This window comes from Rhodnius prolixus, unplaced genomic scaffold, assembly GCF_049639745.1.
Source record: "Rhodnius prolixus isolate KJV_2025 unplaced genomic scaffold, Rpr scaffold_4, whole genome shotgun sequence".
Lineage (NCBI taxonomy): Eukaryota > Metazoa > Arthropoda > Insecta > Hemiptera > Reduviidae > Rhodnius > Rhodnius prolixus.
In genome coordinates, this window is record NW_027411614.1 from 4,351,394 (window position 1) to 4,367,222 (window position 15,829).

At 32.0% G+C, this 15,829-nt stretch overlaps 3 protein-coding genes across 4 annotated transcripts; 2 read left to right on the plus strand and 1 right to left on the minus strand.

Annotated features, from left to right (window-relative positions):
* The first annotated feature begins 2,561 nt into the window (after window positions 1–2,561).
* On the plus strand, window positions 2,562–6,131 carry LOC141455684 (trafficking protein particle complex subunit 12). 2 transcript variants are annotated; one of them, XM_074130943.1, is made up of 2 exons: window positions 2,562–5,018; window positions 5,641–6,131. In XM_074130943.1, the coding sequence occupies exon 1, from the start codon at window positions 2,640–2,642 to the stop codon at window positions 4,416–4,418; it is 1,779 nt and encodes a 592-aa protein (XP_073987044.1). In that variant the 5' UTR covers window positions 2,562–2,639; the 3' UTR covers window positions 4,419–5,018; window positions 5,641–6,131. The 2 variants fall into 2 exon arrangements, with proteins under 2 accessions (XP_073987044.1, XP_073987045.1); XM_074130944.1 differs by having other exon boundaries at window positions 5,785–6,131.
* Window positions 5,968–9,313, plus strand: LOC141455689 (dTTP/UTP pyrophosphatase). The gene is made up of 5 exons (XM_074130951.1): window positions 5,968–6,401; window positions 6,474–6,715; window positions 7,032–7,178; window positions 8,824–8,990; window positions 9,159–9,313. The coding sequence occupies exons 1-5, from the start codon at window positions 6,312–6,314 to the stop codon at window positions 9,245–9,247; spliced, it is 735 nt and encodes a 244-aa protein (XP_073987052.1). The 5' UTR covers window positions 5,968–6,311; the 3' UTR covers window positions 9,248–9,313.
* On the minus strand, window positions 8,304–13,828 carry LOC141455685 (trypsin-7-like). Its single transcript, XM_074130945.1, has 7 exons — window positions 13,700–13,828; window positions 12,238–12,627; window positions 11,989–12,149; window positions 11,279–11,385; window positions 10,944–11,200; window positions 10,107–10,276; window positions 8,304–9,979 (listed from the first exon to the last, which is right to left on the minus strand). The coding sequence occupies exons 1-7, from the start codon at window positions 13,767–13,769 to the stop codon at window positions 9,812–9,814; spliced, it is 1,323 nt and encodes a 440-aa protein (XP_073987046.1). The 5' UTR covers window positions 13,770–13,828; the 3' UTR covers window positions 8,304–9,811.
* Between the last annotated feature and the right edge of the window lie 2,001 nt (window positions 13,829–15,829).

Consider the following 15,829-nt stretch of genomic DNA (forward strand, 5'->3'; position numbering starts at 1 on the left):
TCTGGTATTAATAACATTTTTTTGAATGAATTACCTACATACGATGGTACATATTTAAAACTGTTACTATATAATTACCAATCTAAGAAAAATGTTACAAATGACTCATAGATTTTATTTCACTTTCTTTAAACCTTTCCTTTAAGTTAGGTCAACTACCATATTATAAAACCGAAATTTTAAGGGTTCTAAGTTCTACTAGGACCAGTCAATAATACGCAGCTTGTACTTTAAACTGTTTGCCGAAAAAAATGTATTTATGCAACAGCAATCTTAAACTTCTCTCTAAAGCTCCTCACCAACACAATTTTCTGTTCTATTTCTGAATAATTCTAAGGGACGATAAAAGCATGCCACAACTCCTAGGTTGACAAAACAAAATTTTTTGAGGAGTTAAGTAGGATCTGTATTTTTTTTTTGTTCGAGTTTGATAAGGGGGAAAGGAAATTGTGTTAGTACAAGTTCAAGAAGGGTATAAGTCTGAGGGTCTCGCTACCCACTGTTAGATCCAATCACAAATCTTGGCCAGGAACCTTTTATTTAAATGTTGAACACTTTTATATTTTAAGAGAATTGAGTACAAATTCTGGCCTTCGATTTAGAAATTGCGCATCCCTGCTTTAACCGAAACATATGAACTATTAATAAAATGTAAACATCATAACTGTTTGAGCAAAGAAGAGTTTTCGGTGACGAGAGTATGTATTGATTTATTAAAAGTAGAAAAGGTTTCTGCTGCGTTATTCGTTAGGCTTTAAAATATACTCTGGCAATGGCATAGATATTCTTTTTTTAAAACAACTTTTATTATAGATGTACGTTTCATGTGCCCCTTTATCAGGAACTTCGTTTTTCTCCATTTCCTCGACAATGGCATCAACAATTTTCTTAAAGTTTCGTTTACTACTTATACATTTAAATATCTACAACTTTTATTTAAATCATTTTCATAGGAAAATTGATTCTTTGGGGTCCTCAGAGAAATGCAATGCAATAAGTGAACGTCAGAACAATTTACGCATCTATCATCCGTATAATTTTAACAATTTTAAAGCTTTGTTAGAATAGAAGGTTGTAAAAGCGATCAGTTAAGCGATTTTATAGAATTGATTTTAAAGTTTTCATTATAATTTTCTGGAAAACGGCTACTTTTCTTTTTTGTTAACTTTTGGTAAACCTGCATGGATACTAAAACCTGTCGTTTTTATTTGGAATTTTTTCTCTAGCAGTAATTTCAAGGGAATCTGAATGTTTTGATTTAATTTGATCTGGGAGGAAAATGATTGTGTGAGTCAAAGAAAAAGAAGAGTGGTCCAGTGTGTTAATAAACAAATCTTAGCCAAAACCTTGTAACTACAAACCTCGCCGCCTACGTTTTCAGGGAGATCACTTTGCATTCTTGTTTTTTTTTACTCTTACTATTTTTTGTCAGATTTAAATTTTTGTAAATTAAAATTTTTGCTAACACTTCATTTTTTTTTTAAAAAATTTACTATAATGCGAAGGAGGAACAAGTTCCAAAACTGAGGAGATGGCAAATAATGTGTAGAAACAACAGTCTCTGAAGTCAATGGAGAATGAACACAAGATGTTAAAGATATATAATCAATTGTAATCTCTACCGTGGCTGCTACACTCACACTAGTCTGATGTCTCTACTTGAGTTACTTTTCTGATCAGGATTCCCTCCATTCGGCTTGATTGAAAATTGCATTAATTTTGTACAGTTCCTGTTGGACTTGATCTGCTTCGAACAGCGAATAATTGCCGTTATCAGACTCTTCCATTTCTTGGCCTGATTGTCAATCCAATGGAACATGTAAGTGTTCTTAAAGCTTGAGGTACCTATTTCAAAGCATTAACGTTCAAATGGTAATCTGTTAGCTCATCCTTTCTTATTAAATAAAATAAAAATCCCAAGTTCTATTATCTTTTCTTAAGAACTGTAAGAGGGGGTATTGAAGCGTTACTTCTTTCCCTATCTGCTTTGAAATTAGAATAATTAGAGGAAACACAATTGCAATAGCGTATATTTACATAAAATATATTTCGCGTACAGGGCTACGTCTGAAGTTTTATTTTAAATGTATCGGATACTGTATTTTTAGTATTAACAATGTTAAATGTCAACAAAATCAAGTACAATCAGACCAGTAATCAACTGTCGTGCATTTTTAATTAATCTGTTTGCAACTGACCAAAATAAATTAAAACTTATTGAATTATAAAGATATTTGTGAAAGTGCGCTTAAACACGTCTTCACCGAGAAATTAGGCACTGTGTGTATCTCATTTCATCATATCTTAGTAAGAATTATAAAAGAAAGTTTAAATCTTGGCGGTTTTGCCAAAGAAGAAGAAATATATTAACTCTTACGTCAGATAAAAAAAAGTTCGGTAAATTAATCTCAACTAAGAAAAAAAAGGTGCTATTTATATTAAGATTTTCAATTAAAGCTACAGCCAATTTTAAGGAAAATTTTAATTTATCTGTTATCAACAGTTTTGACAAGACAGTGATTTAACGCTAAATCATATTGTTGCGGAGGAAGGTTAATTGAAGGTTTTAACGTAAGGTTTGTGTATCTCGAAATGTGTAAAAGGTTATTAAGTATCCTAGTTATTTTAATCGGATCAAAATGGTAGATAAATCCTCCAATTCGTTAGAACACTATTTTAGGGATGAAGAAAACAGTGAAAATTTTTTTGATCAATTGTCTTCTAATACATCAGCAATGATGACAAGTATGATTGAATCGAAATCTAGTCAAGACTTTTTTGCTACCGATGCGCCTGTACAATCGTTAGCTTCAGAAGTTTCGTCACTTCAGTTGGATTGCAAAAGGTCTGAACCAGTTGTGTGTAAAATATTTTCTCAAGAACCGTCTACAAAAAAACACCTTAATGATAAAACATTTTTCGACATTATTAGCCCTCAGGATCAAAATCATAGCACAGACAGTACCAGTAAGATCTACAATTCTGTTGTCTCAGATCATTCCGATGCATTGAGTATTAATGAAGGACCTTACCCTTCTCCTTTACAAGGTTTTGAAGGTATTTCAGATGCCATGAACGGTGCAGAAAGCGATAGGACTAGGGAAGCTTGGATACCTTCCGAAAAAACTCGAAGAGCTTTAATTATGGCTGCTACCTCTTCTCAAACTTCATATACTCCTGATAAAGACAGTTTAACCACACCAGGAGTAATAATGGAAGAAGAAATGGTGGATGGCGTTACTCAACTTGTAAAACAACTTTTTGGAGAAGCTGAAGCGAGCCATCGTCGAGTATTAACCGCAAACGACGTGTCCCAAGATGAAAGAGGATTAAGAGAATTAATACAGGCAGACTGTTTTAGAGCTGCGGTGAATCTCACTGGAAGACTGCTAACTATTTTTGGACAGGGTTTGGGTAGACAAGGACAACCTACTCGACACAGCCCGCATTCGGTTCAATTGTGGTTTACTAGATTCTGTTTGTTAGTAAAGCTTGGTGCATTTCAAATAGTGGAAAGTGAAGCTTCTGTTTGGTGGGATTTAGACAAACCGGATTTATATTATCAATTTTATCCAGAATTGTACGGAGGAAAATTAGGAACTATGGTTCCATTTCAAATGAGACTATTGTTGGCTACACTTCCTGCTTACCTGAAGAAATGCAGTGTGGCTCTTGAGAGGCTCTACAGCGTTCTAGCAACTGTTCATAAAATATTACATAATTTAGAATCCGGTAAAAGTGAAGATGGAAGCTTGATAGAACTAAGTGCAAGGGACCGAGACCTTTCAAAACAAGTTTGGTCATCAAGAGAAGCAAGAGTTCAGCATGCAATAATCAATGTTGCACTAATGTCAAAAAATTATATTCTTGCAATTGAAATATTTCAAAAACTTATAGAAAACAATCCATCATCTAATCAAAAACGAGCTTTGCACTCAGCTCTCGGAAGGGTATTTCTTCAAATGGGAGACATTATTAATGCAGAAAAATGTTTTTTTAAGGCAAAACAATTGAAACGTACGAAAACAGGTACACTAAGTTCGAATACTGCTGACATAAGAGAACTAGTTGACAGAGGTCTTGTGCTTGTCGCCCAAAATAAATTTGATGATGCTTACGAACATTTCCAGAAAGCTTCATTGTTAGAACCAACCAATGTGATGGTTTTGAATAATATGGCCGTATGCCTTCTTTACACTGGAAAGTTAAAGGAGGCCCTTAATTTGTTATCATCTACTGTTCATTCTCATCCAACTCTAGCTTTGCAAGAACCAGTACTTCTTAATATTTGTACTTTATTTGAACTTGGGAGTTCACATATGGCACAAAAAGAAGATCTATTGCGGCAAGTTGCTAAGTACCGAGGGGATTCATTTAATGTATCATGTTTAAAACTTTCTACAAAACAAAACAATTGATCGGTTTGATTTTAAGATTAAATACATTTTGCACTTAATGAAGTTATTTAAGGTTTATACAAAACCGTACGGAAACTGTTATATAAAATTGAGAATTTATTTATTTTGTTGATCTGTTTAACCAAATTTTTATGAATATGTTGAAAAATTTAACTATTTTGTTTATGTGTAAAATAATGTGCAGCGAAGTGAATATGAATCCTGGAAACTTTAGAATTAAAATAATTACAAATAATTTTAAAATTGTATTTAAAAACCCAGTTTTGTGTTGAAATATTAAGTGATAGTTCGAAGAAGTTTATTTCCTTAGTAATATTAGTTTTAATAGTTGAGGAACAAGATGGATTTTCTAGGTTTTTTAGCTAATGCCAGTAAGCGATAATTTGTCGTTTCTTTCCTGTAAGCCCATTGTAGCAGTACAGTGTAACAAAGGACAGTATTAGCATAATAATTGTTTAACGTCCATGATAAGCCCAGATCTACTTTTACATGTAAAGTTAGCCTTTTTACCTGTCATATAAGTGTTATTGTAGGTAACTGTTTGAGAAGTCAAAAATTGGCCAGTTCTCCCGAGGTAGATTTGTGGGATCTTAGCCGCAGGTATGTTCATGATTTTTCGCAAGCTTTTTCTTTTCTTTCGTTTGTTCTCTCGCAGTTTAGCTAATACTCGGTGTGACAGATATCGATGGTGCTTCCTGTCTTTGCCAATTCATCAATTTTCTCATTACCACTAGGAATACTTTATGCCTTGGTCTGAACTAATATATTATCTCCTAGCTGCCACATTGTTCTTCTTTCTAAGCTGGTAATTTCTTCACAATCTGCACTATAGAGATAACTTTAATTACCGCGTGTGAGTCTATAAATATAATTATCATTTCTTCGCATTCTTTCATGATAGCATGTCACTTGTCACTTGCAAGCCAAAAACCATTTACGTTTTGCTGGCCAGACCAAGTCATACTTGCTTCGCTCTAAGAATGATCATTTAGAGCTTTTGTTTCTCCTCAAAATTTTGTAATAAGAGCGGACCTATAAAAGAAAGAGATTTGCCTATCGGAGTTTTCTAGAATAGTTATCAATTTGTGAAAGTCGTATTTTGTAATTTGCGAAAGCTCTAATTCGCTGTAATGAATGAGCACCCACTTAACTATTAAGAACCTAATTAATATTCTTCCTAATCAGGTGGTGTTTTTCGTAACCGTATATGTTTATGTTCTAGCGACTGAGAAAATTGAATCTTAGAGTTAACGAATTCAGCTGCTTGATAATACCTGATTACTCTTCATTGACTAGTGATACATAATGATTTCCTCATTTAGTTGTTAAGATAGAAAAAACTTATAATTGTAAACTTATCCTTCAGCATTTCTTGGACATTCAACAGAACCATCTATGAAAATGTGGAGCCTTTTCCGATCAATGAAGACTTGAAATAGCCTCGAGTCCCACTACGATTAGCGAGAAGAGATAAACTTAAAATCTTAAGGCTAATGAGATATGTTCCAATCGAAGCTATGAAATTATGTGCTTCAAAAGTGAATGAATTTCTAAAATTTCACCACAATTTGGCCTCCCCCATCAAGTATTTCGAAAAGAGGCTCTTATATTAAAAGTTTAATTTCTAAACAAGAAAAACATGCAAAGTTTAATGATGACAATTATAAATAAATTCTGGATTCGTTGTTAAATTTTAAAGCAAAGTATTAGAACTTCGATAGGATCATCGCCCAAGTGTATATCAGTTTTATATCTATATATTACGTACATACTTCATAGACTGGTTTCCAACGTAACCATTTATAACCTTTCACATTAGAAAATCATTTGTATTCTGTATGGGCTAAACATTATACATTTTCTTTTTTCTTGTTGTTAAGAGTAGTTCACAGAATGCTGGAACCTATAAAAAATGCCCTGGATTTCCAGCGGATTGTACTAGCTAGTGTTTCTCCTAGGCGAAGTGAAATTTTACACAATATAGTAAGTACTTATGTCGACTAATAGAATGATTGTTTTCGTTGTAATACTCCTATTGATATTTGTTTTTCGAAGGGCCTTCATTTTGAGATTATGCCTTCTTTATTTGAAGAAAATTTGGATCCTAAATCATTCGCTAGCATTAAGGAATTTGCTGTGGAAACTGCTTATCGGAAGGTTTTGGATGTTGCTGAACGTTTGGATCGTGATATTAAACAACCAGATATCATTATTGGAGCCGACACAGTAGTTGTATTAGATGGAAAGATTTATGGAAAACCAGGAAGTATAAGAACAGCTCAGAAGTACTTAGAAACGTGAGTTTTCAGAAGTATTTAATTCTTTAAATTTACCTTAATGCAGATTAATGAAGTAATTTGACAAACGAATTAGGTATTATATCATAATTTCACCTAATATTTTTGTGTATATACTTTCCTATTCAACAACCCTCAGTTAGGTATTTTTACCAGTTTTCAAGACTTCCTCGTTCATGCAACGTAAATTTATCGAAGTACCAATCCAAATTTAGCTCACATTATTTTACTCTCCCAGTATGTATATCTTAATTTAAAGTTCAAATATTTCTTAAATACTATTTTAAGATATGTATTAATTATATAAATTTTATAGACTAAGTGGTAGACAACACTCTGTTCATACTGGTGTAGTGATACGAACCCCCAACGCCACAGTTAAATTTCATGAGACAACATTAGTGACAATGGCGTATCTCTCAGAAGAAGTTATTAACGCCTATGTGAAAACCAAAGAACCTATGTGAGTATAGCAAGAATAACTTTTTTTTATTAGTAATTACTTTTAGTTTTTCTTTCATGAAATTTGAACAATGTATCAAGTGATTCAAGTTAATAAAATTCAAATGTAGAGGGATAAGGTCTGTTGTGGGAGTAATTTCTTTCAGAGCAATCCAAAGTTTTGTAAATCCGGGCTACGTCAACTTTACAAAATAAACGATAAGTGATAAATTAAAAACATTGTGGGTAATTTTCGAAATATTCGCTGCAAGGTTTTCCAGATCTTAAGACTGAATGCCCCTTAAGATTTTCTTCTTTTTTTTCCAAGGCCTGAGACTCATTTGTGTTAAATTTCCTGACAACTCTTTCCTCTATCAGCTTTCTTTCTCTCCAGATTCCTTAGAATCTCCTCCAATACTTCATATATCTCCTCCTAAATCATCTAATATTTCTTCCAACTTTTAACATCGATTTCGTACAGCTTTTCAATTCCTCAATCCCTGTTTCTTCTCTCTAAACATTCCAACTATCCCATCTCTTTGCTTTTTCCTCGTATTATAAATTCCGTGTTTCAGTGAAAGTCTCTTGCATTTTCTTTAACTCTTCGTTCCTCGAATAGTCTTGACCTCCTCATAAACTTCATACTGGGAATTGCTTCCTCTAAGTCCATAACAGTCCTTATCTAAGTCTTAATCTAAGATTTCTAACATCCATTTCGCCATTGTTCAGCCATCATCTCAGCCTTCCCCAATTGATGTTCTACTCAGTTCAGAAGTGGTTATATTTCATTACTTCTTATATGTACCCATCTCCTATCTTCGAATAGACAAAGATTTTCTTGAGGAACATTACATTTACTTTTCATAATCGATGAGAATCACTTTCTTTCAGTCTCAACTGGTTACTTAATTAATCTTCTTTACTAGCAAACGTATAAAATTTACTAACGGCGAGTAAACGTTATAAAGAATGGTTGTATATTAGTGAATTATTCCAAGATGTTCCACAATTTTATTCAGTATTTCAGTCGATGACTGAACTCATGAATAGTAAAGAAAGTAAAGTAATGCCTATTTTTTCAATGGGTTTTACGTCCACCTACCAAATTAGGTGAAAGGGACGAAGAGCTCATTAATAAACGCTCAAAAACAATCATAACGCTTTATTATCTCAAAATATAAATATGTTGGTCACAGTTCTCTCTTAACAACATAGTACTATTGTCGCTTAGCAATCACGTGATACTTGAAATTTTATTCTTAAAGCCTAGAGCACAATGATTACACTTCGTATGATTTTTAGTCTCTCATGTTTTCAATGAATTTGCAATCACCTTGTGCAAAGGATTGGAAACTTCAGATCGTTTGTTGGCTCTTTAATGATGGGATCGATCCATTTTCTGCCCATCATAGCGTGCTGTTTTTTTTTTCCTTCTTGTTCCTAAATCTGGGTTAGAGTTTGATTTACTGCACACAAAGAGATTATGTCATAAAATATAGAAACCAGTATGGTTAAAGCAAACGTAAAATATTAAACAAATTTGTAACAGGACGTCAAATACAAAAGAACTGTTCTATAAAGTAGTTGTGAAATTAGACGTTTATTGTTATTAATTTCAAAAAACTGTCAACCTGAAGATTGACTTCAATTTTACTATTTCGTTAAAGAGATAAAGCTGGTGCTTACGCAATACAAGGCTTCGGTGCAAGTCTAATTGAGAAAATTGATGGAGATTATTACAATGTGATGGGACTACCAGTACATAGTTTATGCAAACATCTACTGTGGTTGTACGAAGACAGGGCTAAAAAGGAGGAATTAACAAAGACAATAGGTATTTTTTGTATTTATTTTATTTTTAATTGACTGAACCTAATCAAAATTTATGAGATGAGTCTAATTGCTTACATTATCAATTGTGATTAAATTTTTTTACATTAATTTAGTAAACATTTTCACCATTGACCAATATATAATTTTTTTTTTTTAATTGATCCTGCAGGTCCAGAAGCCGCAGAAGGCGTTTTAGCGCAAATGGATATTACCACCTCTAGGCCTAAAACAGCAGAAAGAAGAAAATCTCCCAAATGAAACGACTTCATGTATATTTCGCAATATACAAATATATATTTGAATAAGAACTTTGTTTAAAAAATATTTAGCGTTAAAATTAGCAAAAACAAATATATAAAAAATTGGGCTTACTCTAATTAGTAATCTCTGTTTTCCATTTATGAATTTGAATTTCACTTGGGGGCGATATAATATTTATTTATTTATTTTTTGTCTTTAATGGAACCTAATTTATTGATTTTATGTACATTTTAAAAATATTATTGGTTAATATCCGTATTTACATAAAAACATTTTTACAGGTACACGAGTAACATGTATTAATAATATAAAAATTGTTGTAATCAATTTAAATGTATTAATCATGTTACTTTTTAACGAAATACATTAATTTTTAAAAACAAAAATAAAACAACAGTTCAAAAAAGAAATAATATTAAATCCTTCTTCAGGATTTGTCGCACAGGTACAAAACGTTATAAACTTTTATAACTAAAAATAACATTAGCATAAAACTATCATTTTAAATTAAAAGAATAAAATAAAATTAGAAGCTATTTGTGAAAATTGTCTATCCTAAAGTCATATTGGCCAGACAATGCTCTCGATCCACGAGATGTATGGAAGAACTCTGGTATATACAGCTGGTATACCAATTCCACATGATTTTCCAAATGATGTTATACCAACTACTTGGGATATACAATCATATTCTGGCAGGGGAGCTTGTAACGGACCTCCGCTATCGCCCTGAAATTTGTATAGGCTAATTTTTATATTTTATATTAATTTATATTTTTATATTCAAATATATATTTATTTGTAATCCTTATTCTACAAGTTGAAATGCGTACTAAATTTGGAAAACAATGCATACCTGACAAGTGTCTTGGCTTGTCTCATGATATCCAGAAGCACATAACATATCAGAAGTTATTCCGTGTCTTAAAGCTTGTGTCCTAGTATCTCCTATATAATATTTTCCACATTCCTGATTCTCCATTAATTTTAAAGGTACTTTTAACAGACTTAGACTTGAATCTCTTCCTGCAAGGAATATTTTTTGTTGAATAATTTTATCATTAATTTAGGGATGGCGCCCACAAAAAGATCACGGATTTGGGTCCAGTAATCTCCTTAGATTTTGTCTTCCTTGCAACTGCTTATAGCTTTGCCCTCCATATCCAAAAAACATAAAATTATAGAAAGCCTAAATTTCGTACTTTTTGGTGCTGTCCCTTTGGTTCTGACCCTTAGATTAACGCCGAAATCTTTCATCCGTAAGTACGTTTCTTTACTTTGGAATGATTTTATCTACAACTATTTTTCATATGGCATTCTACAGGTACCCAAAAAAAAAGAAGATCTATCGCATGTATTTGAATGAAAATGTTCTAAGAAAATTGTTTTTTCGTAAGTTCTTCCCATTACATTCCCACTAAATGATGTAATATACGTAAATATTCTTTGATATGAATGTATTCATAGTTCTTAGTAATTACATAATAGTTAATATTAAAACTGTCCGGTAGGTCAGTTGTATAAGGGTTGATCGTCAAAATCATAGGTATAAATGTAACTGTTACAAATAATAATCCTGCAGTTGCTTTCCTTCTTGGAGAATTATTTGTAAAAAGGATCTGCATCAAAATTATGAACATAATACTTAAAGATCTCATGATTTATATAAAAAAATAAAAAGATATTTACTTACCGAAACCAGTCTTCCCCCAACCTGTTGCTATAACCATATGGTTGGGAGTCTGCATTTCTGTCTGAAGTGTTGGTAAACATGCTGGTCTTACAGACAATGATAACGTTAGTGAATGATTCAATTTTATAAGAGCTATATCATTATAACTTGATGGTGGTTTGTACTTTGGATGAATTGCCACATGTTTTACGGCAATTACAATAGCTTCATTAGAGTACAGTTCTGTAGAACCTAGATGTACAACAACTGGTGGACCCCTTTAAGAGAAAGTGATACTTTAAAAGTATATTCAAGTTTTAAATTTAGTTTTAGTGAATTAGATTTGTTTATCTTACCATCTAGTATCTGCACAGTGACCGGCAGTTAGGACAAAATTTTCACTAATCAGTGTTCCTCCACACAGATAGTCGGTATCATGAAATCTTTTGTATCCCAAAGCAGCCTGTAAATAAATAAATAAAAAGTACGAAATTATATAAAACTAATTAAATAAAAATATCGAAAAAAATAATTCAACTCAATCCCCGTAAACATTCTCTCTTAAGAATATTGAAGACCCCTGATAGATGAAAAATAGAAAAATTCATGAGATCGAAATTCCTGTCAAGTGATACCTTCAAACTTGAATATTAGTAGAATTTAATTTTCTAAATTTTGTTGCAATACATGGAAATGACTCTTTAGACGGAAGTTTACCAACGCCAAAGCTGCTTGCCTCGAAAATAGTCGAACTAAAGTTATAATGTTTTATACAAGTAGGTGAAAATTTTAAATATAAATGCCTAGACGGAGTCGACTAGTAAACATACTCGTACTTCACTTTTTTACGTTAACCATCAAATAAAATTCAAGTTCTAGACCGGGAATCTTACCACAATAAATCTTACAGCGCCTAATTTTGCAAGAATTTTATTTTAGATAATTTGCTATTTGGGTTTCTTTAACAAACGTTTGCTTTAGACGCCAGACTAATTTCTCCATCATTTAAAAAGCAATATGAGAAAGCATCCGGTCGTTTACCTTTAAAAAAAAAAAAATAGCTTACCATGTGCGGATAGTCAGTAATTGAAGCATTTTTTCCTCCTACTATTAGAGGATTAATCTGAGGTTTACAATTACTCATAGTAATTTTTTTGGGCGTTGCATCTGGAAGAAGTGGCATAAAGTGTGAATATTCTGTAAGTATTCTGGTATATCTTTTACATTCTGAAATAGTTTGCAATCGATTAGTAGAAAGAAATGGAAATTTCTGATTATTCTGATGGATCAAGAATAAACTTCAATAGTCGCTCACCTAAAACACTCCTTGGAGGTCTGTTAACAACTCCTTCTTCGTATACCAAGTTCATATTGCCATCAGATTTAGATACTCTTTTATATTTGTCATTTTCTTTCTTTTTATTTATCTTACTTGAATTGATTGTACTAGTTGCCGTCTCATATTTGGTATTTTCAAGTTCGGATGGAAATACTAATCTATCACTATCTTGATTTACTCGATTTCTGATTTCTATTAATGGAAGAATAGTACTGTTTGGAACTTTTCTTAATGATAAGTAAGGATTTGATTTATGCTTGCGACAGCAAACTCTGCCTGTGGGACAGTTCTTTGAGCTGACTATTCGTCTGGATAGGCAGTTTTCCTTGATCACACATCGAAGTTTTCGTTTCACATCAATACAGTCTGCAATGAAAAAAATTATAAGGACTTTAAATTTGCATTTTTGTTTTTCTAAATTGCTTAATTATTCAATACTTTAACACACAAATTAATCTTATAAGCAAATAACCCATTTATATTTTCGTGCCGATTATAATAGTTTCTATCTACCGAAGAACTTATAAAACCTGTAAAGAGGAGTGAATTTTGTTACATTTTCTGAGATCTTGGCGACCTAATGGTATGCTATAATAGAAAACTATCATCTAACACTCACAAAGTACCTAGCAATGACATCTTTAAGGTTTAACAAGCCCTCAGATAAATCCTTAGTACTTATTTCAAACATACATATACACATACTCTTTTCGAATTCTATAAACACAATCTGTAAACAAAAACTGACTCTGATAGGGGCCACAATAGATCTTTAGGTCGTAGGTGTTAAGATTAATGGCCCACTACATACAGAATTTTTTTTTCCAACTTTTTATTGATTCTTATAACTAAATACTAATAGTATGATGTATAACGAGTAAATCTGATGACGTAATAAACAATCGGAAGTAGCGTGATTAAAAAATCATTCCTACCATTGCAGGCCAACTAGTTGGTCTGCAAGTCAACGACACTTCAACCCTCTTCAAGAATTGGAAGAGAGTAAATGGTTTTTCTGCAAGAAGATCAGGACGTGAAGACAAGTTTTAGTGGAATTTATTACTTGCAGCAATATTTGGATATTTTAGATATAAAATGAACGTTAAGGTCAGTTTCAATTTCAATTGAGTTATCAACGCGATATTTCATATATCGCGTCAGCAACATGGCACTCCGATTTTGAGTTCTTATTTTGCACTCCCTCTCTCCCGAAAAATTAAACAAATACGATCATGATAATTGTCATGCAATTTAATTTAAGTTTAGCAGTTAAGAGCGAAAGAATGAATAAAGTTTTTAGTAATAAAGATAAATACGAATTGAAATTTTTAAAACTCCCATGGGTCAGTGAATGATAAGTTATGATAATTCTGGGGCCTAGAAGAAATCTACGATCTACAATTCTCCAAAAAATAGTTATAATATATGTATAACATACCGATTTGCTGATGATGAGAAGATACCAAGATGGGCAATAACAGAAAACTGATGCACACTAAATACCTCATCACATTAATAATGTAAACTAACTTGACTAGTGGTGACAACTTTCATATTGAACTCTGATCTAAAAGATTATATTTCTGAAATCATGGTCTTATACTTTTCATCCCTACTCCATGTTAAAGTTTTAGGTAATTCCAGATTTCTTACAATCCCTTAAATTGAGTGGCCATAATATCTATGTAGTTACCATTTTGTTCAATTGTTTGTAATAAATATTACTTAGGAAATCCATCCATCTTTGGGATTTTTATTTCCTTCAGTTTATTGCCCTTGTTTTATAGAGAAAAATCAAGCTATGCTTCGTACTGGAGCATCAAAAAAATACATTGCTTATTTGATAATTAAGAAGTCTGATTACAATTAAATCAATTTTTTGAATAATTTAATATGAATCCAAGACCGTTTGCTAGTAGATGTTAACAAAGAGACGCCTTAAACAAAAAATCAATAAAACAGAATAGAAAAATTAATTTTGGATAATGTAACAATATACAATAAAAGAAAAATCTGAGTGAACACAGGTACCATTTTCTCTAAAAACTTTCACAATGTATCATGTAAAATGGTTCTTCCAATGTTCTTCAAATTTGGAATTTAGTTACACATATGATACTTATTAATCTTTATTCAGAGATATTTTTTTACATTTCCCTGAAATCCATTTTAGAGAAAAGTCCAACTCTTCCTCCCAGAAGTGTCCTTAATAAATTTTCTTAGGAAAATGTTTGAAATATACATTGTAGAAAAATGCGCGACGAGTAAGTCTAGTTTAAAGAAAATTGTATTTCTACAGTTTAAGCTACAATTTATTGTACTTGTATGTACATAAATAGAAACCAAAACATTGATAATTTATAAAACGGAGGTCCATAGGTTTATATTACATTTTATTTGTCTAATTTGAAAGTGATACAGGATTTTTAATAAAATAAAGGCCTTTTGTTGATCTGCTGTTAAGTATGTGCCCTCATCTTCCTAACTATTCTAATATTGTTATTAAGTGAAATGAAACTTTTTATTGATAACATCCTGTTTAACTTCATTCTACTTTCTTCTTATCAACCCGTTCATTCCTTACTTCTATTTGTCTTGCTTCTTTCTGGGTTTTACTAAAACTTTATTTACCGTTTAATAAATAATATCTATGATATTGACAAAAGAAAAGACATACAGTTTGACATTTTTTTAAAAAAAGAGAATATCAAATTTAGCAGACTCCAGAATTTTTTAATTTTTGTTCATTTATTTAAGGCACATCAAACACCGTGGTCATTGGTCTCCGCAAAGTGCTCTCTCATTATAGATAACACTGCTTACTGCCGTACAGTGAGCTATAGTGGATTTTAGGTAAAGAAAATCTAATGGTTGCAGAAAATATTTAAATTAGTTACTTCTTTAATGATTACTTAGTTAGCTCTTTTCTTGACTGTTTTTAAGAAGGAAATAATTACCATCCTAATTCGAATGTGAATTATCACTAGGCAAAAGAGTTTCTCGTATGAATAGCGAGAAGTTCACTCCCTTTTTTCTCTCTCTCTCTTTCTGAGACAAACAATCGACAAAAGAAGCGCGTTTTCCAGTTTCAAAGAAATGTTATGGTTGTACAAAGTTAATTGTAGGAAGAAGTGCACTAGCCACTATTCTGGGATCTCTTGGCTTAAAAAAACTTACACTGGCATCCTAACACTCGCACTATCCACTTATCCGAAACTGCAGGCAGGCAAAATCTAGCTCATCGGTCATATAAATATTCACTCACATTATTTTGTCCGAAATGCTCCATGAATTTCACACTTCACCATAAAATATCCGCCTTATAGAAAGGTAAAAGCCACTAAACAAAAGCCTTGTTTCTTCATTATTTTGTTTTTACATTTCTTGATTTCTTCGAGCGTAAGCGTACTTCTTTTAATAAGAATTTTATTTTCTTCTTTTCTAAATACAGACTTAAAGTTCTCTAAACTATCTTCCGTAAAATGTTCATTTTATAGCAGACGTTGCCCAACACGCTTCATAAAATGGACATTTCCATATAATGGAATTAAGACGTAAGTCTTGTCCG

Bases quoted from the DNA above. Each gene is read 5' to 3' on its own strand.
- LOC141455684 (XM_074130943.1), top strand. From the start codon at position 2,640: ATGGTAGATAAATCCTCCAATTCGTTAGAACACTATTTTAGGGATGAA.
- LOC141455689 (XM_074130951.1), top strand. From the start codon at position 6,312: ATGCTGGAACCTATAAAAAATGCCCTGGATTTCCAGCGGATTGTACTA. The intron at 6,716-7,031 runs GTGAGTTTTCAG...TAAATTTTATAG, and splicing joins GCTCAGAAGTACTTAGAAAC to ACTAAGTGGTAGACAACACT. The intron at 8,991-9,158 runs GTATTTTTTGTA...TTGATCCTGCAG, and splicing joins GGAATTAACAAAGACAATAG to GTCCAGAAGCCGCAGAAGGC.
- LOC141455685 (XM_074130945.1), bottom strand. From the start codon at position 13,769: ATGAGGTATTTAGTGTGCATCAGTTTTCTGTTATTGCCCATCTTGGTA. The intron at 12,628-13,699 runs GTATGTTATACA...TTTTCATTGCAG, and splicing joins TTCTCATCATCAGCAAATCG to ACTGTATTGATGTGAAACGA. The intron at 11,386-11,988 runs GTAAGCTATTTT...ATTTATTTACAG, and splicing joins TTACTGACTATCCGCACATG to GCTGCTTTGGGATACAAAAG.